This window comes from Podarcis vaucheri (assembly GCF_965113315.1).
Source record: "Podarcis vaucheri genome assembly, chromosome: 5".
Lineage (NCBI taxonomy): Eukaryota > Metazoa > Chordata > Lepidosauria > Squamata > Lacertidae > Podarcis > Podarcis vaucheri.
This window is the reverse complement of record NC_138763.1, coordinates 103,206,962-103,231,267: the sequence shown is the minus strand read 5'-3', so window position 1 is coordinate 103,231,267 and position 24,306 is coordinate 103,206,962. Positions and strand designations below refer to the sequence as shown.

Genomic DNA, 24,306 nt, shown 5'->3' with positions numbered 1-24,306 from the left:
CACAACAGATTAATAAATGCATTATTTGTTTTTGTTTTTGTTTTGTAGAGTGAAGACACCAGTAACATTATCTAAGTATCGTACCCTACAAAATGTATGATGCCGCCACGGGACATTGTCATTGTAAATTGCTTATACATTCTGTTGATAACATACCTGCTCCTTTTTGCTATCTTTGTTTGCCTGTTTGTTCTTATCTATGCATCCAACCTTCTCTTTGGCAGCAAGAACACTGACTGAAGACCCGCAAAATACAAATGCAAGCCAAAATTTAATGAGTCATATTTGCTGACTTCCTTCCCACAGCATTGAAATGTATCTCTGAATCTTGTGCAACATCATCATATAGCTTTGAGAGACTGTGACTTGGTGTATACATGGAGCAAAATGGGGTAATGAAGATGACAATACTATTGCATACTAAAGGTAGGAAATGTCATTTTTGAACGTTTCCCCACATAAAAAGCTCCCTGCAAACAAAGCTTTTCACATCTCAAGAGACAAGTTCTAAGCAAGCCACCCTCTGCCATGTCAGTTTCCTGGTTTCAGGGAGATGTTTGGGTTCTTTGGTTGTTTTTTGTGTAGAGGAGTAGCATTCAGAACTGTGATTCCCACTCCACCTGCCGTCTGAAGTGGTGCAGGACACTCCAAGAAAAATGCCCCTCCGTTCCTCTGTCTTTGTAGACCAGGCATGTCCACTTACTGCTCTGCTGGTGCAGATGAGGGAGACGCTCTTTACCAGCTAGCCTCTCTCATTCCCCCCAAATGGTATTCAAGCCGAGGGTAAGCTTATCAAGCAATTTTTGGATTTAGTAGAGGAACTGTTGATAGAAAAAAATAAAATAAATAACTCTGACATGCAAGGAGGTCTTTTGGATGTGTGGCCATAGGTAAATTCTTCCCAAATTTATGGGACAGAGACATGTATTAAAAATGCAAGACTAATGAAGACTGAATTGGGATTTCTGAGTAACTGCCAAAGTTCTCCCACTGATGGTTAAAATCACAATTTTCCGTGCTTCTCAGAATTCATTCATTTATTTTTAAATTCTACAAAATGACTCAAAAGTAAAAATGGTTCAAGAAGACACAAAAAGACATTCAACCCAACTAATCAAGAGGCACAGTACTTCCCCAAGACATATATAAAATAGTATCTAAGTCAAACTCAGAGTAGATCCATTGATATCAGTGGATCTACTCTGAGCATGAAAGAGTTTGATAACTTTCTAGAAATCTTATGGATGTTTTCTCCTGGGAGAAAATTCCATATGAAAGTCTGAAAAGAGATCATGAAGACAAATTTTGGACAAACTTTTCCTAGTTGAGATGAATATTCTGTATAACATCCAATGTCAAGTGGGCTGACTTCTTCTTCTTCTTCCTTTTCTTCTTCTTCCTCTTCCTTTCCAGCCCTGATGGACCCCTCTGTCCACATCTGCTCCAGAAGATCACCAAATCTCTAAAGCAGATTTTTGGGTTATTGGGGATGGGGGCAGTAGGGAGAGGAGAAATCCGTTGCACCAACTATGTGTGTCCTTCTAGTGGAGTTTTCTGGTCATTCAATGAATCTTTATGCACAGGGTTGGATGTCACAAATGAGATGGGAATGCCTTTGTTCAAGTTTTCCTCCATAACATATAATATTGCTTATCCACTCCTGCCAGTGGCAACCAATGATTTGGAATGGAGGTGGAGAAATGCACAGGAGATGGTGTTATTATATGGGGTAAGTGATACCATATGATACAGTGCAGAATGCAACATAGGAATGCTGTTTTCCATACTATCCGTCTCCTGCAACATATATTTCTGTCAGTACAGTAGTTTCATTGTAAAAACAGTCTGTTATCTAGAAACATTCTTATATGGATGTGTTTGTGCACTGAACAATTGTTAAGCAATTCATTTAATTTACTGTTTCCCAAAATTTTGCTCAATTTGTATTTGCTTTTATGAATTGGGCAGCATTATATTATTCTACTGAAACTGACACTGGAATCATTCGATGAATGGTGGGGCTACAAAATTCTCCTATAAATTCTTCTAGAAGCATTATAGCAGTATCAACAACTTTTACTAAGAACTGCAAATGTTCTATTATATTGTCTTCACTGTACATTTTTTATTTCTGCATTAATATTTTCTTTTGGAATCCACCATCCTCTTGCACATTATAAAGGCTTAGTTTCATAATATCCATATGTCAGGTAAAAAACATATTAATGTTGTTTTCTTTATTACAGTTTTGAAGTTGAAACAAATACTTCTGCAAACCTTTTGGATATATCCAACTTGATAATATTGATCCAAACATCACCGGCTAGTGGTGTTAAATTGTGTGTAATACTGGCCAGAAGGAAAATTTGAATACACCTCTTCATCAATATATGCTTGCCTGGAAATAAATATATTCAATTAATAAAAGTTCTCATAAAAATGTAAAGTTCATTCTTCATGTGTTCTGCTTACGCTTCAGATAACTGCTATGCAAAGTAAAGTAGTCACCAAAAGCATCAATAGTATCACAGAACGATAACAGGTAATTGTTATTAAGTCTGACATTTTGTAAAAACTTAGCATGCTTATTTTTAAAGATTATGACAGATCACTGAATGTAGAAAATAGCAAGTTCTCTGTGGAATTTCAGGAGGATGAGCATTTTGGACCAAATGCAACCAGTTTGATCAAAACAGAATAACTTTGCCAAGCTCTTGAAGATGCCTTGCACAGAGTCAGATCATGGGTCCATCAACCTCAGTGGTGTCTAAAACGACTGGCAGTCCCTCTCCAGGAGACATACCCAACCCTACCTGAAGATGTTTGGGACTGAACCTAGGACCGTCTACAGGCAGACGTTTCCCCAGAAGGGGGTGTCTCCAGATCAGGGTTTTAAACTGGAAAAACTAGAAACCTGAGCCTAAAGAACAACGAGCGGAAGACACTACTCTATTGATCAGCTAAAACCAAAAAACAGGCTCCTAGCCTTTATACCAGGCCTGACCAATGCCTGCTATTTTCTGGTGAGACTGAAGATGGTCATATGTATAGATGATAGCTTACCAGACTAGGCACATGAGGTACGTGGTATAGACACTTCTTACCTTGTCTTCTGTTCCTGGGAGAGCTGTGCATTAAGATTATCTAATGTTCTCCGAAGCTCTCGATTCTGACGCTGCTGATGCCGTTCGAAAAGCACTTCTGCCCTAGCTTCCTGAATGCGCTTTCTGTCCCACTCTGCATTTCTTTGACGTTCTTCTTCTTCCAACCTCTATGTCAAAAAGGAAATGCTTGTTATTTCTTCATAAAAGGTAAAGGGACCCCTGACCATTAGGTCCAGTCATGGCGACTCTGGGGTTGCGGTGCTCATCTTGCTTTATTGGCCGAGGGAGCTGGTGTACAGCTTCCGTGTCATGTGGCCAGCATGTCTAAGCCGCTTCTGGCGAACCAGAGCAGCACACGGAAACGCTGTTTACCTTCCCGCCAGAGCAGTACCTATTTATCTACTTGCACTTTGACGTGCTTTCGAACTGCTAGGTGGGCAGGAGCAGGGACTGAGCAATGGGAGCTCACCCTGTCACGGGGATTTGAACCGCCGACCTTATGATTGGCAAGTCCTAGACTCTGTGGTTTAACCCACAGCGCCACCCGTGTCCCTATTTCTTCCAGCAACAATAGCTATTTCTTCATAGCCAGCAACAATTCACACAGCAACAATTCACAAACACCCCAATCCTAACTAGGGCAATCCTCATACAATCAAAATGGTGTATGTATGTATGTATGTATGCATGTGTGCATATATGTACGTGTGCAAATAGTGCTGTGCATGCCTTCTGTTTAAACAGACCACATGCCGGGGTTGGGATAACTAAGACAGTGGCACAGTGGATTTCAAGCCCACAGCTCAGAACTCTGATCAAACTGCTTCTTCTGTCCTCATTGTAGGCAGGAAGTCTACCCACCCACCTAATAATGTGCTGGTCCTCCCACAGTCTTAATTATGCTGGATCTGATGTAGATCAGGGCCACTGCTGGTGAGTTTCCATGACTGAAATCTACATATAGTTATACTGAGAGTTGCAAGTTGCCTGCCTCTGGCATAAAGGCACAATTATACAGAGCCCAGAATGTGGAAATACATTTAGAGAAATCCATGCAGCTGACATTACCAGCTTTACATAAAATATTTGCCAAGTAGCATATGTCTCCACATAAACATATGAACCCTAATATACTTAATTATTTCTTCTGTAATTATCAAGGAGTAGACATACTGCATGCTTGGTGGGAATGTGCAATGAAATAGGAGTTTTAGTTACAGTTAAGGACAAATGTTAAAAAGACAACTCTATTAGTTCCTGTAATTATCTTAGGATATTTGGAAGAGGTAGGATCAGTACAGTAACAGGAAAGAGAACTGTTATTTATAAATAGCTGTACATATTTTAATAGCACAATATAGGGCGGAAAGACACAATTATGAAATAGGAAATTAAGAGTTGGTCAAATTAAATGCATTAGCTTTCTGTCCATCTGGGCACAGTTTGGGCCTCGCCTACTGGTGGTGTTCATCTTTGGTGACCGAGGCTAAGAAGAGAATGCACTCTAATAGGTACACCAAACCTATGGAGGCACAGGGAATCTGCTTTCTGTGCCTTGCTAGATCAATGCAGCTGAGATGAGAAGTGTGGGCAGCCTTTTCCCTTCTCCTCCTTGTACCAACATGTACAATTTCAAGGTTCCCACCCATTGACATCAAGCATCTCGAGTTTCAGGGCTTACAGAGTTCTTGGTGCTTTGGGGGAACATGTCAGAGGAACAAGGGGATTCAACTCCAAGGTTGTCTGTGGCACACCCAGTCTTCACATGCAAAGACACACACACACACACACAGACACGTGTGTATCAGGGGCTTGCACAGGGATATATGAACCACTCTGCGGACAAATTACATACATTCCAAAGGCCTCTCAGCCAGACTCTGACCAGCTACAAGACTGCAGCCTGAATTGGGCTGAGCGGATGAAGCATAATTTCATTTTTAAGGTTGTTAAGAAAATAATGAAGTCATTGGCAGGGCCGTCTTAAGCATATCCGGTGCCGCGGTGCAAAGCTCCCTCCCGTTTCCCAGAGTTTTTTTAGAGAGGACGGTGCTGCCAGCGGGGCTGGAGGAGGCAGGCAGCGCCAGGGGGGCGGCTCCTCTGGTGGGGAAGAGGCAGAGGCTGGACGCGACGCCTCCCAACTCAGCTGGACACTTCGTGCTGCGGTGGCCACAGCAGACAGAGGCTCTGGGCGCAGCGCTGCTTCGGCGCGGCATGGCAGAGTGGGGCAAGCTGATGCTGGGAGGCGCCGCGTCCAGCCTCTGCCTCTTTCCTGGTGCCCTGCACCACTAGCCTCTATGGGTAAGACGCCCCTGGTCATTGGGTTGATGTGGATAGATTATGTAATTGTTTTGTAGTTTTAATCATTACAGAGTAGTGTTAGTAGATTTTATGAAGGAATAGTAATGATGATCTAAGTTCTGGAATTATATTTTTCTTGATATGCTACACTATTTTTAAAAAATAAGTGTCCCTGTGCAATCCCAAAATAATTGTGTGGTCAGGGTGGCAATTACGTTAAGTGTGAATTAGTTCTTACAATGAATTCTGGAAAACTGGTGAAAAGCAATTAAGTATTTGTGTTTTTTAAACATCCTATTTCAAAAGAGGATTCATAAGTTTCTACTGTGGCACAGCGGCAATAATGAAAGTGAATACCAGCTTCTCCAGAACTTGTTGCAGCTGAATGTCACGTATTTCTTTCAGCTGATCTTGGTTCATTCCTTTCCATCGGTTAGGAATCACTCGACCGTTACCAAAGGAACTGGCCGCTTGCTGTGGGTTTTCAGAGAGCAGGTCTCCTCTAAGCAGATTTGAAATCTCAGCTATGTTATCTTCGTCTTCTTGCTGCTTTTCAAGTTGTCTTCTTGATGCAATGTCAGCAGCCTTAAAAAAGACATTGTTGTAGGAAAAACTCAGAAAAACAGCAAACCCTATTAATTATTCCAAAAGACTTACCTTGTTAAACCATGCACAGTTCTTAATGAGTACAGCATGATATTGTTATGTTATCTAATACACTTTACTACAATCCCTTCTCTTCAGCTCACAGGAGAATCAAGATAGAAAGATAAATAAGGAAGACCTGAATTAGACTAAATGAACTGAGGAAAAGGGAGCCAACATAGAACAGAGAAACACAAGAGGATGAGAATCAGAGGTAAGCATCCTGCTGCTGACTGTTTTTACTCAACTGAAAAAAATTAATCTTGCTGTTTTATTGATTTTAGTTATTGTATTTCCGAAGTGCACTGTCAACTGCTTTCTAAAGTTGTGAAAGTAAAGGTAAAGGGACCCCTGACCATTAGGTCCAGTCGTGACTGACTCTGGGGTTGTGGCGCTCATCTCGCTTTATTGGCTGAGGGAGCCGGCGTACAGCATGTGGCCACCATGACTAAGACGCTTCTGGCGAACCAGAGCAGCGCACGGAAACACTGTTTACTTTCCCACCAGAGCTCACCCCGTCGCGGGGATTCGAACGGCCGATCTTCTGATCGGCAAGTCCTAGGCTCTGTAGTTTAACCCACAGCGCCACCCGTGTCCCTAAAGTTGTGAAAGGTGGTATGCAAATACTATAAAGAAGTAAAACAACAGAAGAAAGAAGAACAAGATGGGAAAGCGGAAAATCATTAAGTCGAAATAAAGGAAGAGAAGTGACAAGGTAAAACTCTCAAAGATTAGAATGGGCCAAAACAGACAAGATTCACTAACTGACAAGAGTTAGCAATAGTCTAACAAGTGGAAAAACAGAAAGAGAAGAATCAAAACTCACCCACAGCTTAAAAACAAGATAGGAAAGAACCAGATGAAATAAATAAATAAATAAGATGCAGAAGGGTCAACTAAAAGTTTAAGAGACTAAAGCTAAAAAAAATTAAAATCTGCTCTTAATTCATTAAACCCCACTTTATTTTGGAGGGAACTTCCTAAGCTGAGCCAGAATAAACCAATGATTTAAACATCAAAAGGTCAAGCAAACCAAAAGTCAGATATCACTGTTGTTGGTTCTTTCTCTTACTGGAATCATTCATCATAAAATATGAGCCAATTCTTAAGTCATGCAGGATTCACTTGGAATGGGAGTTTTCCCACAGGCCTGCGGAGGACTTGTCCCCCTACCCCTTAGAAGTCCTGAGTTTTATTCCAGGAACAAAAGGTTGACCACTTCCAAGGATGGGGGGAGGGAGGAAAAGACAGTGATTTGTACATTTGAAGGAAGTCTTTTTGCAGAAACTGAATGGGGATTGTTTGGTTCTGAAAGGGCCCTGAAAACATTCCATAAGAATAGCCTATTCCATCTAAAATGTTGGATGGCCATTTGCCTTGGGATGCTTTAGTTGAGATTCCTGCATTGCAAGGGGCTGGAAGATTACCTTTGGGTCCCTTCCAACTATACAATTCTATGATACTGTTTTTATGTATGTTTTATCGTTAAATTGCTTTGAGATGTTTTATGGGAACAGATTCATAAATAAAATAAAGGATGTCTCTAGAGGATGTCTAAATATTCTGAAGTGTTTTTTCAGTGTCTTATTTGTTACACTATATTACACTGAACTTGGAAAATAATAGTTCATCTTCTTTTCCCTTTTAATACTGATTTACCAGAGCTTTATTAAATTCTGTAGTAGTGATGCAAATGGCTCGTCTTGTTTCTTCATCTATTCTTTGAAGGTTCACAGCCTTTTGATCAAGTTCCATTCTGTGTTGGTCATGGAGAGCATCTAAATTAGTGAAACAGAATTGGACACGTGTACACATGTAAATCAGTAGAACTGGGCGGGGGGGGGGGGACGACGACCTATTGTCTCATTCTGTTGCTTCTGCCTGTTCCTTGGACTCAAGTTTCCACGTTCACCTTACACAACCCAATTCATTTGCCCTGCTCTCCTGACAAACCAGTAACTTCTCTAAGCCCTAGATCCAGCTTTCTCCCTCCAATTAATACACATCACATGCATATGATTCTGCAATCCAATGAATGTCTACTCTTAGGTAAATCCCACTCATTTCAATGGGACTTATTCCCAGTAAATAGGTACTGAACTGCTCCACTGCTCCAGACTGTGGATTAGGGCTGACAAAACTGAAATGTATTCCAAGCCAAAAAAAAAACCCACAAAAAGGCAACAAAACTAGTATGTCAGGGAGAAGTGTTCTAAACAAAAATATGTAGGAATGCTTTTGTCTGGCATGCAGCTGAACAACTTGACGACTGTTTGGCCAGCTACCTGAGATATAACTTTCAAAACAAATTCAAAAATCTAGGTTAATTTATTACCAGCATATTTTTTATCTGCCAGTGCGTTCTCCAAATCTTTTTGTTGTTGCAAAAGCCATTCCCTTGTTTGCTCCTTCTGGAATTTCCACCTATTCTCACTGTTCAAATCTTCTCCCATAAACTTCTGCAAGCCAGATATGGTACATCGAGGGTCACTGTCTGCGAGACGAGCTGGAGTATCTTTCTTTAGGGCTTGTGGGTCAGACAAATCAAATTCACGCCGTGTTTCTGGCTGCTGATAAGTTTGGCGAAATTCATTGACAGCTTTGTTTAGAATTTGAGAGTCTCTTTTCTGTCGTTCATCTAAGATGCAGAGGATTTTGTCATTTTGTTTCATTTCAGCAGCTGGATTAAAAAAAGGAAAAAAGTCTCATTCACAACCAGATGAAACATATACTCTTTTTAACTATTTATCAATAAAGGAATTACAAACTTGTTGACCAGCATCCAAAGACTTGTATGTGCACATTTCTGATGGTTCCATGTAGGGTTATGCCAGCTGTTAGGAGGGTGAGGCAGCCTGCTCCAGACAGTCAATTTCAGACTGCAAATGCTCTAACATTTTTACCACCGTGCAGATAAGTGAGAGGTGCCTTTTGGCACCATATGTCTTTGAGCTGTCTCCAGACTTTTTCTTTATTAAATGTATATCTTACCCTCCTCCCAAAGGAGCCAGGGTGCCCGTTGTATGCATGCAGCAAGGCTTCCAGCTACCATTCTTCACACTTCTGTACCACAGGCTGCTGCTCTGAAGCAGACGCCACCCCCGGTTGTGGAAGGCTTCTTTTTCAGTGGCACTGCATGCACTGCAGCAGTAGGAAAAGAAGCCTCAGAATCCTCAGTACTTTTGAGTTCCCCATGTGGTCAACTGGATCACTCCTTATTTTAAAAAAAATGCCAAAGAACCATTCTTTTTATTGAACTAACTTGTTTTGGTGTAGAAATATGCAAATATTTGAGCAACAGAGAAAAGTGGGAGCATGAAAAGAGTAAGGATGCGATTCTAATCATGTCTACTCAGGTAAGTGGAGTTATCAGGTAATTTGCCATCTTTCTACTCCAAAATGCCTTACCGCCTTGGCTGATTTTCAACCTGTGAGGTTCAAAATGCACACATGGATATGTAAATACCTGGTCCACAAGAGGGGTGGGGCCAGCTAGGACTGGGGAAACAGCAGGCAGGAGAAAGGCTAAGTTTCCCTTCTGAAGCTCCTCTTCTTTCCTTTTTCTAACGGTCACTAGAATTCTATTACACATATTTGTAGTATTTTGAGTTGGGGAAATCTTCTAATCCCTGGATCCAGCAAATGTTAAAATATAACACTTTATAGGCACTATAACAGAAGTATAGTGTCCAGATCATGGAAAGTCATAGTGCAGCTCTATTCTGCCTTGGTCAGCCCCCACCTGGAAGATTGTGTCCCGTTCTGGGCACCACAATTTAAGAAGGATGTTGACAAGCTGGAACGTGTGCAGAGGAGGGTGACCAAGTTGATCAAGCCTTATGAAGAATAGTTGAATGTATGTTTAGCCTGGAAAAGAGGAGACTGAGGGGAGATATGATAGCCATCCTCAAATATCTCAAGGGCTTTCACGTGGAAGAGAGAGCAACTTGTTTTCTCCTGCTCCAGACGGTAGGACTCAAACCAATGGCTTCAAGTTACAAGAAAGGAGATTGCGACTACACATCAGAAGGTTGGTTGAAGCAGAGGTTGGATGGCCATCTGTCACAGATACTTTAGTTGAGATTTCTGCATTGCAGGGGGTTGGACTAGATGGGTAACTTCCAACTTTACAATTCTATTTTTCTATGATAAGCAATGATTCAAATTCCTGGTGAAGTGATAGTCTAGGCCTGGGCCATTAAGTGAACAAACCAAGTGGATCTGTGCCAGATAACAAATGGGTGGGCCACCATCCCTCAACTGGCTGTTAGTTAGAAAGACTAAAGGCCAGATGGAAGTGATCTGAGCTAGAATCTAGAAGTGGGAAGCAACAGGCTCGGAAACCAGAGAGTTAGAGTGATGTAGGCTCAGGTTGTATATATGTGTAAATAAACCATATATCGTAAAGGCACCTCAGCCTCTGCTGTACCTTAGTCCAAAGGAAACACCGCCCCTGTAATCTTGCACCACTCGGATATTGCGGTGGCATGCAACAGCAAGCAGGATCTAATTTGCATTGGTGCTACATTGGGTATATCTCTACTACAAATTTATAATGGATTTACGCCAGTGTAATTTTGATGCCTTCCCAAAGAATCATGGAATGGGAGTTTGGTGAGTATTCTCAATAAGAACTCACACAACCACAGTTCCCATAATTCCCTGGGGAAAGAAATAACAATTAGACTTGTTTAAGTTTGTGGTGAACGTATGTCTTTCTGTTGCAACTCCTACTGGCTGTAAAAACACACCTAGTTTCCAGCCAGTAGGAGTTGCAACAGAAAGACATATGTACCTCTTCCATGTACCTGGGGTTAAGTCCCACTTAATGGCACTTGCTTCCAAGTAGACATAGAACCATAGAATTGTAGAGTTGGAAGGGACACCAAGGGTCATCTAGTCCAACCCCCTCCAATGCACGAATCCTGCCCACAGCTAGCCCTGGGTGGAGGGGTATAGGATTGTGCTGTTAATTTTATATAACGTTGGCAATTCATGACTTCCATCTTCACAGCAGAAGAGTCATAGAAAATGTAAGGTGTTATTTAAGAAGAAAATAGTAAGAGAACAAATTTTGGTAGTTGTTTGATAAATTACTGATTTAAAACTATTAACAAATATACCAATGGTGTCATCATATGCCCTCTGAGTTGCTTCTTGGATCTTTCTGTCTTTGATTTGAGCATCCAAAGCTTCCGTGTCAACCTGTAGTTAAAAAAAAGCCCACCACAAAACTGGTTCAAATGTATAAATTATAAAGAAATTACTGTATTACCAAAACTATGCAGGGCTAACTTCAATACAGAAACTGCTATTCAAGATAAAGCATTTAGAAATGAACTAGTGATCAGATTATCCATGTAACTGCTCCAAGACTAATCCTTTCCTAGTATAGGATGTCATTATAAGTTCTCTATACAGGAGTAAAAGGGGTATTAATATATTTTGCAAACTCAAGACACTAGCTTGAAAATAAAAACTTGTGTTCATCTGATTATGTATCCAACGTATTTACTTTAAGCACGCATTCTGGAAAACAAGGAAAACATGTACATTTCCAGTGAGAACCAGTGTGTTACAGAACGCTGGAATGGGATAAGGGAGACCTGTGCTCAAATCCCCTACTGAGTGACTTGGGTTCATACTGAGAGTACAACTGTGTTCACTGTGAGCACCCTACATAACAAACAAACAATATACAGTGGTACCTCGGGTTAAGTACTTAATTCGTTCCGGAGGTCTGTACTTAACCTGAAACTGTTCTTAACCTGAAGCACCACTTTAGCTAATGGGGCCTCCTGCTGCCACTGCGCTGCCGGAGCACGATTTCTGTTCTCATCCTGAAGCAAAGTTCTTAACTTAACCTGAGGTACTATTTCTGGGTTAGCGGAGTCTGTAACCTGAAGCGTATGTAACCTGAAGCTTATGTAACCCAAGGTACCACTGTATTAGTAAGAGATTTCTGTCCTTAAACACATTATTTACTTGCCTTTAGAAGCGTCTATCCAAGCATTGCCCTCAAATGTCTAAACATGACTCTACATAGATTTTTAAGAGCATGCCACTAAGACTTGACATACTTGCTTTGGGAACTACAGTATTACTCTGTTATCAGAGTAATTACAGCTAGTGATAAAGCATGGCATTTTCTTTAATCATGAAGTTCATTGAGAGGACTTTTGTCTAATCACCATTGCTCAGGTAGTGACCAAGCTTTTGTAAATTCAATGTCTTCATTGCATTTGTAGATATGATAAATGAGCAGTAATTAACAAAAGATTACAAATGAAAATAAAGGTAAATATAAATAAAATTGGGAGAGATAAATAGCAGTCTTAGTAGTAGTTGGTGATGCGAGTTATGCAATATCAGAAAGAAAATATCCTAATAATTCAAGGAATGTCTATGTTTTAAAATTATTTTCCACAGCGTTTTCCAAATATTTCTGTGGATTATTCATAACATTTGCAATAGGGAGTTTGCAAGAAGAGTTGCAAGTCATCTGAAAAAGTTTTATGCTGCTCATTGGGACATTGCAGTACCATTTATTTCATGACTGTATTGATCAGGCTACAAGAAGCAACATTCTCAGTAAAATCAATTTTGACATTCCAATTTCAGAAATTTGCAGACAGGATACTTAAATCAACACTTTGGCCTAGATGTCCTAAAAGGAAGCATTGCCCCTTCCCAGGAGTCACTCTGCCCATTGCTAGAGGCACTCTGCCTACAGGACCAGAATTATTATTATTATTGCTATTATTTATTCCCCCACAAACTCCACATCCCTCTCCCGCACGCTTACACCCATGGTCCTGACTCTGGCGTCGAACACCCGGCTTTGCCTCTGCAGCTCCCGGTAGCGCCTCCTCTGGAGGGCAACGTCCTCGGCCAGGTCTTGGCGGTAGTCCCGCTTCTGCGCCATGGGGGAAGAAGGAGGCGCGTCTAAAAACCTGCAAATGGCAAAGCAACAATTTCCACTTATATGTTTGTGCGTGTGATTGTGTGTGTGTGTGATATATATATATGTGTGTGTGTGTGTGTGTGTGTGTGTGTGTGTATATATATATATATATATATATTCCTTCTTTCCCCCTGACAGCTATATTAGCAAAAGCTAAAAACATAGGGGGTGGGAAACACTCGTTAAAAAAGCATTAATCAAATTAAAGCTATATGCATATAAATATATATGAGATGATCTGCTGGAGTTACATCCAAAGCAACTCTCCCCCCCCCGCCCACCTCGCCTTCTCTCCTCCCGGGGATGCGAAGGAGGATGTCAACAACGCGCGGTTGCCAAGGGAAACAGGCCGCGCCCCCCAGCCAGGTTCTCTTCCGCTCCAAGGACCGCCTTGCCCCATAAGCCACGCCTCCCTCTTGGCTCCGCCCACCCCGTCTCACCATCGCGCTTCCTCTCGCGCCTTCACTCTGTGAAGAACACGCCGCCCTCTTCCTTACTGCTACTTCCGGTGAATTCCCCCCCCCCGACCAAAACACGGGGGGGGGATTTCACCATAGACGCGCGAAGGCTAGAGCGACGCTGTCTGAGTCGAGCGTGCTTCGAGTTTCTTACGTGACTTTTTAAGGCTGTGTAGGGTCAGTTACACGTGTGTCTCGGACGCAAGCGGCGCGCTGCTCCTCCTGCCCACGGGGGGGGGCTCGCCTTCTCCCCCCCGGAGGGGTCAGAGGCCGGACTCGCTTCGGCCAAAGGGAACATAAACATAATGAAATACTGTTTCAACGCATTAGATGAAGTGTTTGTTTTTTAAACCCTGCATCTCCGTACTTTATACCACAGCAGACAAAGCATTTTTAAAGTAAAATTAAAGGTTACTCTTCTAGTACAACCTAATTTTCAGTCAGGGGTAGAATTCCAGGGTTCATTTAATATATTCAGTGCATGTATTATGGTGCATAACTGATTCATCTTTATAGTGTATATTGATTTACCGCTTGTAATAACGAGAAGATTGTAGCGCGTAACTGATTTATGTACTTTGTTATTTGCGCCATTGAACTGCATGGAGCAATTCAATCAATAAACGCTAAATAACTTCCTTCGTCCTGCCGCCTCCGGGATCCCCCCCCCCGCCAGGGGCGTCTGGCCAGCCGCCCTAGGAAGTCCAGCACCGGCCGCACCTTCGCGGCTCTCGGGACGTCCCTCGGGCGGCGCAACCTCAGCGCCCGCGCTACTCGGAAGCGGAAACACCGCCCCCGGCGTCTGCGCGCGCAGCCCTCAGAAAACGGGAGCCGTTAAACTCGGGGCGGGGCTTCCGTGCCGATTTCGGCGAAGCCCGTCGAACTGCCCCGCCCCTCTCTTGGGACTCTCGCGAGATTTTGTTCCCCTATGAAGAGCGGGCGGGTGTGAGAAGAGACGCTCTAGGAAGAGACGATAGAGAGGGACCTGTGAGGCGGCATTCGGGCGAGAAGGTGGTCTTCTTCTCCTTCTCCCCGCTTGTCCCGTTCGAAATCCTGGGGCGAGGAGACCCTCGGGGCTCCCTCAGCTCTGTGCTTGTTTGCTTTGTATGATTTTATCGTGGTTTTTCTTTATAAAAATAAGGAGACTTATTTTCTTTTTGAACTCCCCGTTTGAATATGTTTAGCGCCACCTGCAGCTTGTATTATATTATTACACATATAATATGAACATGAGGGTGTGGGGAAAGCAGGTTACGGTATATCCACCTGTATTTAAAAAGCACACACGCATCACTGTAAATATATACTAGTTACAGATGGGTAGCCGTGTTGGTCTGCCATAGTCAAAATAAAAAAATTCCTTCCTGTAGCACCTTAAAGACCAACTAAGTTAGTTCTTGGTATAAGCTTTCGTGTGCATGCACACTTCTTCAGATACACTGAAACAGAAGCTGCCAGATCCTTCTATATAGTGCGAAGGTGGGGAGGGGTATTACTCAGAAGGGTGGTGGGAATGGGAGATAGGCAGATAGCTGAGATGAGCCTGTTGACGACTCTAAACGACTGTAATAGGTCTCACTATATAGAAGGGTCTGGCAACTTCTGTTTCAGTGTATCTGAAGAAGTGTGCATGCACACGAAAGCTTATACCAAGAACTAACTTAGTTGGTCTTTAAGGTGCTACAGGAAGGAATTTTTTTATTTTGTAAATATCTACTGTGCGTGCATATCTCTATTTCTATCTACACACACACAGTCTTGAGATTCCTGCCTTGCAGTGGTTGGACTAAATGACCCTCGAGGTCCCGTCCAACTCTACAGTTTTACTTAATTTTACTTCTATATAGTAATGTTATATGGCACCTATTTTATTAACTATGTTGGCAATGTAACTATCGGGTGCTGAGTACTGTATTGTCACTGACTTGTTAAAAATATTACTTAGGCTGCACCCCCTGCTCACCTGGGTTCAAAGGATTTAACTTCTGGGTAGGCGTGGTTAGGATGGTGCTGCAAGAAACGTGTTAAAGCGGGAATTAGACAAATTCATGGAGGATACATACTGTACCTATCAATGGCAGCTAATGGCAGTGGAATTTGTGGAGGGCTGTGTTGAGCGCCAGTTTAGTAAGGTCAGATTGGTTGGAGAGGGCAGTTGCCTTCATTATTATTTATTAAATTCGTGCCTTTAAACTGTGCTTATATTAGGGGGAATATGGGAACATGGAAAATATATATCAATAGCAGTTTATATTATTATTATTAGTACTACCGTATTTATTAAATTAATGCATAGCTACTGGCCTGCCTGTTCCAGCAATGTTTATGTTACGACTATTATGTGTAATACAGTGGAAGGTCTCCATTTAATGGGATTAATGATTTATGGTATAATCCTAACTATGTCTCTTCAGAAATATATTCTGTTGAATTCAATGGCACGTACTCCCAAGTGAGCAGTGTTAGCCTGCAGCCCTGGTAGTTATCCATATCATTTCTACTGAGCAACTTTCATATTCAAAGGGTTGCAGTGTTTGATTGTTACTTAAAGTGTTTATTAACTATTGAGGGGTAATTGTCTATATATTTTTCTTTCAAAAATAATTTTCTCTCCTCCCTGTAATCCATAGATGGGATACTTGCAGCTTTTGATGGTGGAAAATTTCAAATCATGGCAAGGGAAACAATGCATAGGACCGTTCAAGAAATTCACATGTGTCATTGGTCCCAATGGCTCAGGTAACACGTGAACAATTCAGTCAGGCTTCTGTCCTGTTATCTCCACACTGTTGCTAGAGTTTTTCTTTATCCTGTGTATTATTTGTTGTCTGTGATGTACCAAGCAAGATTTATTGTATGCTACTTTGAATGTTAAAAGGTGGCTCACAAATGGTTTTAATGAAATACATTTTTAAAAATTGATTTGGTGGAATGTACCGGTAGTTCTACCTACCCAAATTGATTAATCTGTATTAATATAACCCATTGTAAACTAAACTTAATAAACTAGCCCTATAGGGAAAGTTTGCAGAAGGTTTCTCAGTTTGTGAAACAATGGCTGTTACTCAAATATCAAGCTTTGCAAAGCCTTTAGCCCCCACCAATAATGCCTTTGAGGATCTTTCCATTCTTACCCCAATACAGAATTCTTCATATCCAGTATGATAATACACCTGCGAAGTCTGTAGGTGGCATATGCATGGCTGAGGTTGCAAGGTTTAATCTTCGGAGTTCTTCCGAGGTGTCCTCTGTGCTTTTCTCCCTTTTTTCATGGGAACTACTCTGTCACCCTTACTTTCCTCCCCATATGCTATCCTTAAATTCTGTTTTAAGCATAAGCCAGCTGTCTTATATACTTAAATTCATATTAAAAATAGAAAGTAAAATACAAGCTTATTCAACCTTAATTACTGAGGTAATACTTCATTTTACGTTGTAGAGGGGGAAAGTGCGGCTCAAAAAGAGGAGTTAACTTACAGCTGAGTAAGCTTATAGGTGGCTTTCATTTCAAAACGTTTTAGAAGAGATAGTTGTAGATAGGTAGCTGTGTTGGTCTGCCATAGTCAAAATAAAAAAATTCCTTCCAGTAGCACCTTAAAGACCAACTAAGTTAGTTCTAACTTAGTTGGTCTTTAGAACTAACTTAGTTGGTCTTTAAGGTGCTACTGGAAGGATTTTTTTTATTTTAGAAGAGATAGTTCCTGTCTCTTCTAAGATGGTACCTGCTATGGCAGGTTTGTATATGTTACAGAAAAATAATACATGTTTTTTCCCTTACGAATTATTATTAAAATTTATCATTAATTTTTATAATAGTTCTGAAGGAAAAAACCTCTTATATATTATATAAACCTCTTATATAATATAATTACCCTATAAATTACCAAACCAAGACTTGGGGGTATGTGGTAATGATTTCAATGTTTTCTACAGTGAAGTCATTGCTGTTATCAGAAACTAGTAAAATCCTATGTTGTACTCCTAATCTTCAAGACTAAATTAGGGGAACGAAAAGAGTATAATTTAATATTAAAATTAGGCATCTATCAGTGTCATATCAATGAAGCAGTTTTATGGGGTTTCAGGGCTTTCCAACTTTTTGGGGTCAGGAGGCACATTTGGAATTTTGAGGGCTCCGGTCCCAAAATGGCTGCTTTGGGGCATGCAGTGTGGCCTAACATAAAATGGCTGCCACATCGAAAAGAGCAGAAAGAGTCCAGCAATGCCCCTGCACCCCCTATCAGTGGGGCAAAGGTACCTCTAGCAGCCACAACTGTGCTTGCTCACAAAAAGGCCCTTTTTGCTTATCTCATCCATTCAGAACAGAAGGAAAGTGTCTCCAGCTCTGAAATTTAATGAAATGTGAGTGTGATTAAGAGAGCAAGCTCAGCCCAGGAGAGGTTAGAGATGTTGAAGGAAAACAAATAGGGAAATGGTCAGGGGGGGGGCTCCATTTTTTTCAGAAAAAACGGGGGACAGCACATTTTCCACTTTTTTCATGGACCTTCACATCTTTCCAGTACATGAACTGGGCAGGAAGAGTGAGCAGACTCGTATGCATTGTAGGATTTTGAAGGGATGTTCCATGAGGACTTTTGTGGGTGGTTGAGGAGGCGCTGGCAGGGAGGCAGACAGACCCCAGCAGGTGTCATGTTGGGGATCTCTTGCTTGCACCACTATGGTGCCCCACACTCTGTGGGAATTGCTGTGTGAGGCACTACTTCAGAAATTGCCTCCTCGTTTGTGTATCTAGAGGTCTAAAAATGTATTATAAAGAAGAAACCTGAGTTATATAGTCTCCTGTTACCTGTGCTAGTGGTTTTTAGTCATAAAAGTACAGTGCAAAACTGTTTCAACCTGTATCTATGGCTGATAGCAAATCTTATTAAAGTTCAATATGGCTTAGTAAAATGTGCGTAGAAGTGTGTGCTAAATTGTGGAATTATACTAGCTCTGTTTATAATCTAACATAAAAATAATGTCTGTGAGTTCATTCTCACAACTAGGAGATAAAACATAGCTGTGGTGATACACGAGTCATGATTCTTTGCCTGGTATAAATCAAATATTAGTCAGAAGTTGTATCACACCACACAATATTTGAAGCTTTTTTTGTTGTTATGGTTCATTTAGTATTGTTAATGGTTTTGCCATGCCCTCAAGCTTTCATATCATCATGTATACAGCAAGCCTTCATTGTTATTCTTGAACTTTGGCTAGGCAAATGAAATAGAAGTCATCAAATCTGCCTTTCAGCTCTTCAAAAAGTTGGGTTACCCACTATGGAGTGTGTGATGAAAATTAACTTTCAAGCTTGGCTAACCTCATTAAATTCTTCCCTTAAAAAAAGAGGATAGAAAGGAATCTGAGAATAACTTCATTTCCCCCTAAATTCGGAGGGTTGGGTAGATGATGCCCAACCCATAGAACCAAGAAAATTTGTTGGACATGTTTAGACGTACATACTGTCAAGGCCGTGCCAATGGATAAAAATATCTTCGTTTAAAGGGAAGTTTTTAAATTAAGAGTCTCTTACATCTGATCTGAAATGAAAATAAAGATGCTTGTGATTATCTAAGCTATATTTGAAAAGGGCAATATTTTGATCTTTTATACAACTGAAGGGAAATCAAATGTAATGGATGCACTTAGTTTTGTAATGGGTGAGAAGACATCTAATTTGAGAGTGAGGCACATCCAAGAACTGATACATGGAGCACATATCGGGAAGCCCGTTTCATCTACAGGAAGTGTAAAAATGGTGTACATGGAGGAAAATGGGGAAGAGAAAACATTTTCAAGAATTATTCGAGGTGAGTGGAGCTTTTCTAAATCATGGGTAGGCAAACTAAGACCCGGGGCCCAGATCCGGCTCAGTCGCCTTCTAAATCCAGGCTGCGGACAGTCCGGGAATCAGCGTGTTTTTACATGAGTAGAATGTGTGCTTTTATTTAAAATGCTTCTCTGGGTTATTTGTGGGGTGTAGGACTTCGTTCATTCCCCCCCCCCCAAAAAAATAGTCCGGTCCCCCACAAGGTCTGAGGGACAGAGGACCGGCCCCCTGCTGAAAAAGTTTGCTGACCCCTGTTCTAAATAGTGGGTATGAGGTTTATATGGAAAATATATATATAGAAGCTTTTCATTATATATGTTTTTATTTTAAGAAGTAATTATAGAAAAAAATACATTAGCATAATCAGCAACATACATAGAAGTTTTTAAGATAATTTGTTTGGTTAAATATAGAATTACTTTAAATTTTAAAATGGCTTGCTTTTTAATTGCTGTTGATTTTGCTTGTTCTTATTTTTAGGTTGCTTTTTGTCTTGTTTTTAGGGTGTACATTTATCTTATTTTGTACTGTGTCAGTTGTGTGTAAACCACCTTATGTACTTCTGTAGAAGGGTGGATTATAAATTCATATTAATACTATACTTCTGTCTGGTGTCCCTAAATGTGAATATCTCAGTGATTAGCTGTTAACGACTTCTGGGGCCAAAGGAATTTGAGGATAGAAAGCAGACCTATCACAGTGATTAACACCTTGCAAATTTTGATGGCTTAACTACCTAATTCTCATTTCAGCATAAGGCAGTCAGTGTTAAATCTTACCCCCTCCATTTCCCCCTATTGTGACACACACCCCAGCCTCCATCCCACCAATCTCCCTTTTTATCAAAGGGAGGACAAGCAGGCAAAAAGCTTTCTCTTTCTTTCTTTCCCTTTATATGAGGGAAGCTATTTAGGGCCAACAAACGCCTTACTTTTACACAGGGGGAAAAGGGGCTCTGTCCCAGCCTCAGATGGGCATTAAAGGCACCAGGAAGGGGAGAGAAATGACACAAGGACACACATAGAAGGGGAGAAAAGAGAGTCTTAAATAACAGGGCAACTTTTTCCCCTCTTCCTCTGAAGAAAACAACCAGCTTCTTTTTTCATGGTGGGTAAGGAAGGGGCAAAGGGGAAAGGGGCTTCCAGCAAGAAGCCCCAAGCCAGCTCAGAGCAGCCTCTCTAAATAGCACCTGCCAGCCTGGCCCGCCAGCCCTACTTTAAGCAAGCAGAACCTCAGGTGTCTGCTAAGTTTCTGCTGCTGGCTGGCTGGCTGCTGCTTTCCCAGCTGCTTTCCAAGTGTCATATGCTGTTTTGATCAGTTGCCTCTGCAGCAGGTATTGGAGCTGAGCTGCTGCTCGCTGCAGAATGGGGGGTGGGGAGCCTCTCGTGAAGGCTGCTACACCTACTCTTGTGAGTCACTCGCTGCCCCTGCAGGAGGCAGCGGAAGGCTACATGGTTTCCCCAAAATTGGGACGTTTGCCAGGTGACATTTTATGAAACCATTATGATATGGACTTCGAAACCAGTTTTGGATTGATATATTGTTCCCCATCACTCGGTTAAGCCATTAATGTCAGTCTTGTCTGGTCATGCACTGCAAAGCTGCAGGTTATGAGCACCTTCTCCTTACGTACTTTCACTTAGTGTAGTGTCTAGCAATATCTCCCCACTTACCTCCACCTTCTGAATTCCCTTGCCTCTAAGCCACATTTGTTGTTTCGCTTTTGAGACTTTCTTGGGAAGGCACCAGACAGTATCCATCTTGGAAGGAAATATTTGTATGTTTTCAATCGCAGTAAAAGGTTTGGGAGAACCCAATACTGTACATTTAAAAGAAGACCCATGACACAAGGCATTGTTGGTTTTTGCAGTAGATGACCTGGGTCTCACAGGAGTGGTGAGACAACAGGCTTTGCCTCCCATTGCTTAGGAAGACGCCTGGTTCCTCCTGAGATCCATAACGAACAACTTGTTTGGCTTTGATGCTGCCTACTTATTTTCGAAGGCATGCTTCTAAGCTTTTTGCCATCTGTGTGTAACACGAGCATACATGTGAATGCATACACTAGTGCAAGAGCAGATCTGGTAACAGTTCAGAACTAAAGACCACCTCAGAAAATAATGAAGTGTTTTCTTGGCTTGAGTAGTCATTATCTCTTTCAAAATGGATGGATTGTATAATCTGCTCTTTCTTCCAAAACTAGGCAGTGGATCTGAATTCCTTGTTAATGACAAGATTGTCAGCAGATCTGTTTATACAAAGGAACTTGAAGAAATTGGTATAATTGCTAGAGCAAGGAATTGCCTGGTTTTTCAGGTAAATATTTGTGCTGTAATCTAATGTATCAGGAAACTAGAGCATAACTGACACAGGTCTCTGCAGCTTCAGAGGCATGGAAGAATCTGGGGAGTAGAATGTGTGACATCCTGTGTCCTGTAGCCTCACACCCATTGATAGATTGAAGCAGGTACTGTATTAGCCTTGTATTTTAGCACCAGCTTAGCAGCCATGCGGTGAATTGTATGCAGAGGAAGGATAGAGTGCTCTGCCTTTGCCTGTGTCTGGCATAGAAACCAAGCAGGGCTAGCAGAGGGCGAAAGCCGCCGCCTCCTTGTTCAGCGTAGAAATGTGGCCAGCTGTTTTCAGCTCCCAGCAGGCTAGTAAACATTTTTTGCAGGCTAGTAATTTAGGCTTACTTACAGAATAAGTTCGGAAGCTTTTGTTTCCTCTTAACAGTTTCTGCTTAACTACACTAGAATTGTGGTTAACATTAACTGTGGTTAGTTGCATCGCAAGCCATAGTTTGAACCTATAATAATAACACATAAAATGACAATGTGAAGAAGCTCAGTGTTGGAAAAGCAGAAACAAAAGCTTCTGAATTTACCCTGGTCATAGAGGAGGAGGAAATGGGGGATGCACAAGACCAAAGCTACTTGTGGTTTGTTTTTGCTTGTGCATGTCATGCTAAACCATAGTTTAATGTAGGAGTGAGAAACTTCCATCTTGCTGGCCTCAGCAGTCCACCAGGCTTCACAGATTGGACAGGCTGTTTCGGACAAACTAGCCACCTTTCCTATGTCTGATGTTAAAAACTGCAGTTCCCAAGATTCTTTGTGTGGTCGGGGAAAGTGCTTTGAATGTACTTTACATGTACGGTGTGTATGTGGCCGAAGTTTGTTCCCAGTTCTTTAAATCAGATGATGGTTTCATATGACATGCAAACATGGTCTTTGTTTTTAATCCCTTTCTCATTTTTGTTGCTGGTGACAAGGTTTTGCTTCAGTTTTAATGCTTTGTAATTCTGTAGTTTGATCCTACTTTGCTGTAGGGTGAAGTTGAAACAATTGCTATGAAGAAACCCAAGGAAAGAACTCTACTTTTTGAACAAATTAGTCATTCAGGAGAACTTGCTGCTGAATACGCAGAAAAGAAGAAGAATATGCAACAGTCAGAGGAAGAGGCACAGTTTAGTTATAACAAGAAGAAAAATGTTGCAGCTGAGCGCAAACGTGCCAAGTTGGAGAAGGAGGAGGTAATTCAAAGAATAGCACAAAACATTTGGCTCTTAAAGTTTGTGTGCAAAGTTTAGCAATATTGTTTTTGGTTCTTAGGTGGTGTTTTTATTGTTTTCAGTAGAAATTCATGATTTAAATCAGTGTTTTCTAAATAATTTCCCATTATAGAGATTTAGCTCATAAGCATATGCACCAGCATTATTGTGCCAAAATATGCTTCCTCTGAATTTACTTTAACTATTTGTGCAGAAATCTTATAAATCAGGTTTCATTTGACATTTTTCTTTGCTTCTCCTGGTTCAGAGCTGAGAATCATGTGTCTGGTTCTTCTTGTTCAACAGTAGAAATAATGTTGTTGTTTAGTGCAGTGTTTCCCAAACGTTTTTGGGCAACGGCACACCTGTTTACTGAAAAAAAATCTCGCGGCACACCACCATTAAAGCCCCGCCCCGTGACGTCAGCGCGCAGCGTCACGCCGGGAGGGACGCACAAAAGTGAAAGTTTTTTCCCTCCCCCTTGCCGGGGAACCTCCAAGCTTTGGGGGTGGGGGGGGGAGGAGGCAGCAGAGCAAGGGACTGAGGGACGGCGGCAACTGAGGCGGCGGCGGCTGTTGTGGTGGTGGCGGCGATAGCGGGCGGAGGAGGGGGCGGCGGCGGGGCTTGAGGAGCCGTCGCCAGGAGTTGCTGCTGCTGCTGCTGCTGCCCGGACATGCCGGCCTCCTCCTCCTCCGCTGTCTTGCGCTCCTCCCTTTTGCACGCGCTGCCCCGCCGCTCAGCACCACCACCGCGGAGCCGCCCCCGGCTTGACGCGGATCCTCGCCGCCGCCTCAGTTGCCGCCATCCCTCAGTCCCTCGCTCGGAATTCAGCCTGAGGAAAACCCCAAGTCCCCACATTTCTAGTTTCCCGCGCCCTTTAAAGGGCGATACGAGCCCCACGGCAGGCAGGCAGGCACAGCTGGGAAGGGGGTTTCCAGGGGACACGGCAGCTCCTCGAAAGGCTTCTCTCAGCTGCGCTCAATCCGCCTCGGAGAGGATTTCCCCTCCGGTCCCATGTGTTCGTTTGGGGCATCGCTCCGGCTGCTCCCTCTCCCGCCGCGCAGGAGCGATGCCTCTCTCTGGCTCTCCCTCCGCGCAGGCTGAGGGAGGGAGGGAGGTGCGCGTGTGACCCATCGCTGCTGGGAGACCAAACCCAGCGAGGCAGAGTCGCGCGGAGGCGCCCAGGCAGCGCTGCCGGCTGCGAGGAGGAGCGCCAGGCAGCAGCAGGAGGCGCGGCCTCTCCTCGCCGCCGCCGCCCCGCCTCTCGCCGCCCGACTCGCCCGCCTCCCTCCAGGCATCTCGCGGCACACGAGGCAACGTCTCACGGCACACTCGTGTGCCGCGGAACACCGGTTGGGAAACACTGGTTTAGTGGTGTCCGACTCTTCGTGACCCCATGGACCAGAGCACGCCAGGCACTCCTGTCTTCCACTGCCTCCCGCAGTTTG

The 24,306-nt window shown here is 42.5% G+C and overlaps 2 protein-coding genes across 9 annotated transcripts in view; one reads left to right on the top strand and one right to left on the bottom strand.

Annotated features, from left to right (window-relative positions):
• Positions 1 to 1,019: 1,019 nt before the first annotated feature.
• On the bottom strand, positions 1,020 to 13,472 carry RIBC2 (RIB43A domain with coiled-coils 2). Of its 3 annotated transcripts, XM_082223228.1 has the most exons (9): positions 13,296 to 13,429; positions 12,856 to 13,003; positions 11,174 to 11,255; positions 8,386 to 8,730; positions 7,710 to 7,828; positions 5,763 to 5,990; positions 3,105 to 3,271; positions 2,278 to 2,398; positions 1,020 to 1,660 (listed from the first exon to the last, which is right to left on the bottom strand). In XM_082223228.1, exons 1-8 carry the CDS (start codon positions 13,412 to 13,414, stop codon positions 2,317 to 2,319), a joined length of 1,290 nt encoding a protein of 429 aa, XP_082079354.1. In that variant the 5' UTR covers positions 13,415 to 13,429; the 3' UTR covers positions 1,020 to 1,660; positions 2,278 to 2,316. The 3 variants fall into 3 exon arrangements, with proteins under 3 accessions (XP_082079354.1, XP_082079353.1, XP_082079355.1); XM_082223227.1 differs by lacking the exon at positions 1,020 to 1,660 and having other exon boundaries at positions 2,223 to 2,398; XM_082223229.1 differs by lacking the exons at positions 1,020 to 1,660; positions 11,174 to 11,255 and having other exon boundaries at positions 2,223 to 2,398; positions 13,296 to 13,472.
• Positions 13,473 to 14,336: 864 nt separating this feature from the next.
• SMC1B (structural maintenance of chromosomes 1B) overlaps positions 14,337 to 24,306 on the top strand; it is a gene marked incomplete at its 5' end in the record, with an annotated part of 40,084 nt that continues 30,114 nt past the window's right edge. For 3 of the 6 annotated variants that reach the window (XM_082223053.1, XM_082223052.1, XM_082223054.1), the window contains 4 exons: positions 16,103 to 16,211; positions 19,097 to 19,285; positions 21,509 to 21,621; positions 22,637 to 22,840. In XM_082223053.1, the coding sequence (XP_082079179.1) occupies positions 16,103 to 16,211; positions 19,097 to 19,285; positions 21,509 to 21,621; positions 22,637 to 22,840 (615 nt within the window). Of the gene's footprint in view, positions 14,577 to 15,821; positions 15,951 to 16,102; positions 16,212 to 19,096; positions 19,286 to 21,508; positions 21,622 to 22,636; positions 22,841 to 24,306 lie in introns of those variants that run through there. The other 3 variants (XM_082223050.1, XM_082223049.1, XM_082223051.1) reach the window with 3 other exon arrangements.

What these genes read in the sequence shown, in the direction of transcription:
- RIBC2 (XM_082223228.1), bottom strand. Translation starts at nt 13,414, where the DNA reads ATGGGGCAAGGCGGTCCTTGGAGCGGAAGAGAACCTGGCTGGGGGGCG. An exon ending in CCGGGAGGAGAGAAGGCGAG is followed by an intron (nt 13,004 to 13,295) that starts GTGGGCGGGGGG and finishes TGCCATTTGCAG; the next exon opens with GTTTTTAGACGCGCCTCCTT. An exon ending in TCCCAGGAACAGAAGACAAG is followed by an intron (nt 2,399 to 3,104) that starts GTAAGAAGTGTC and finishes ATTTATTTCCAG; the next exon opens with GCAAGCATATATTGATGAAG.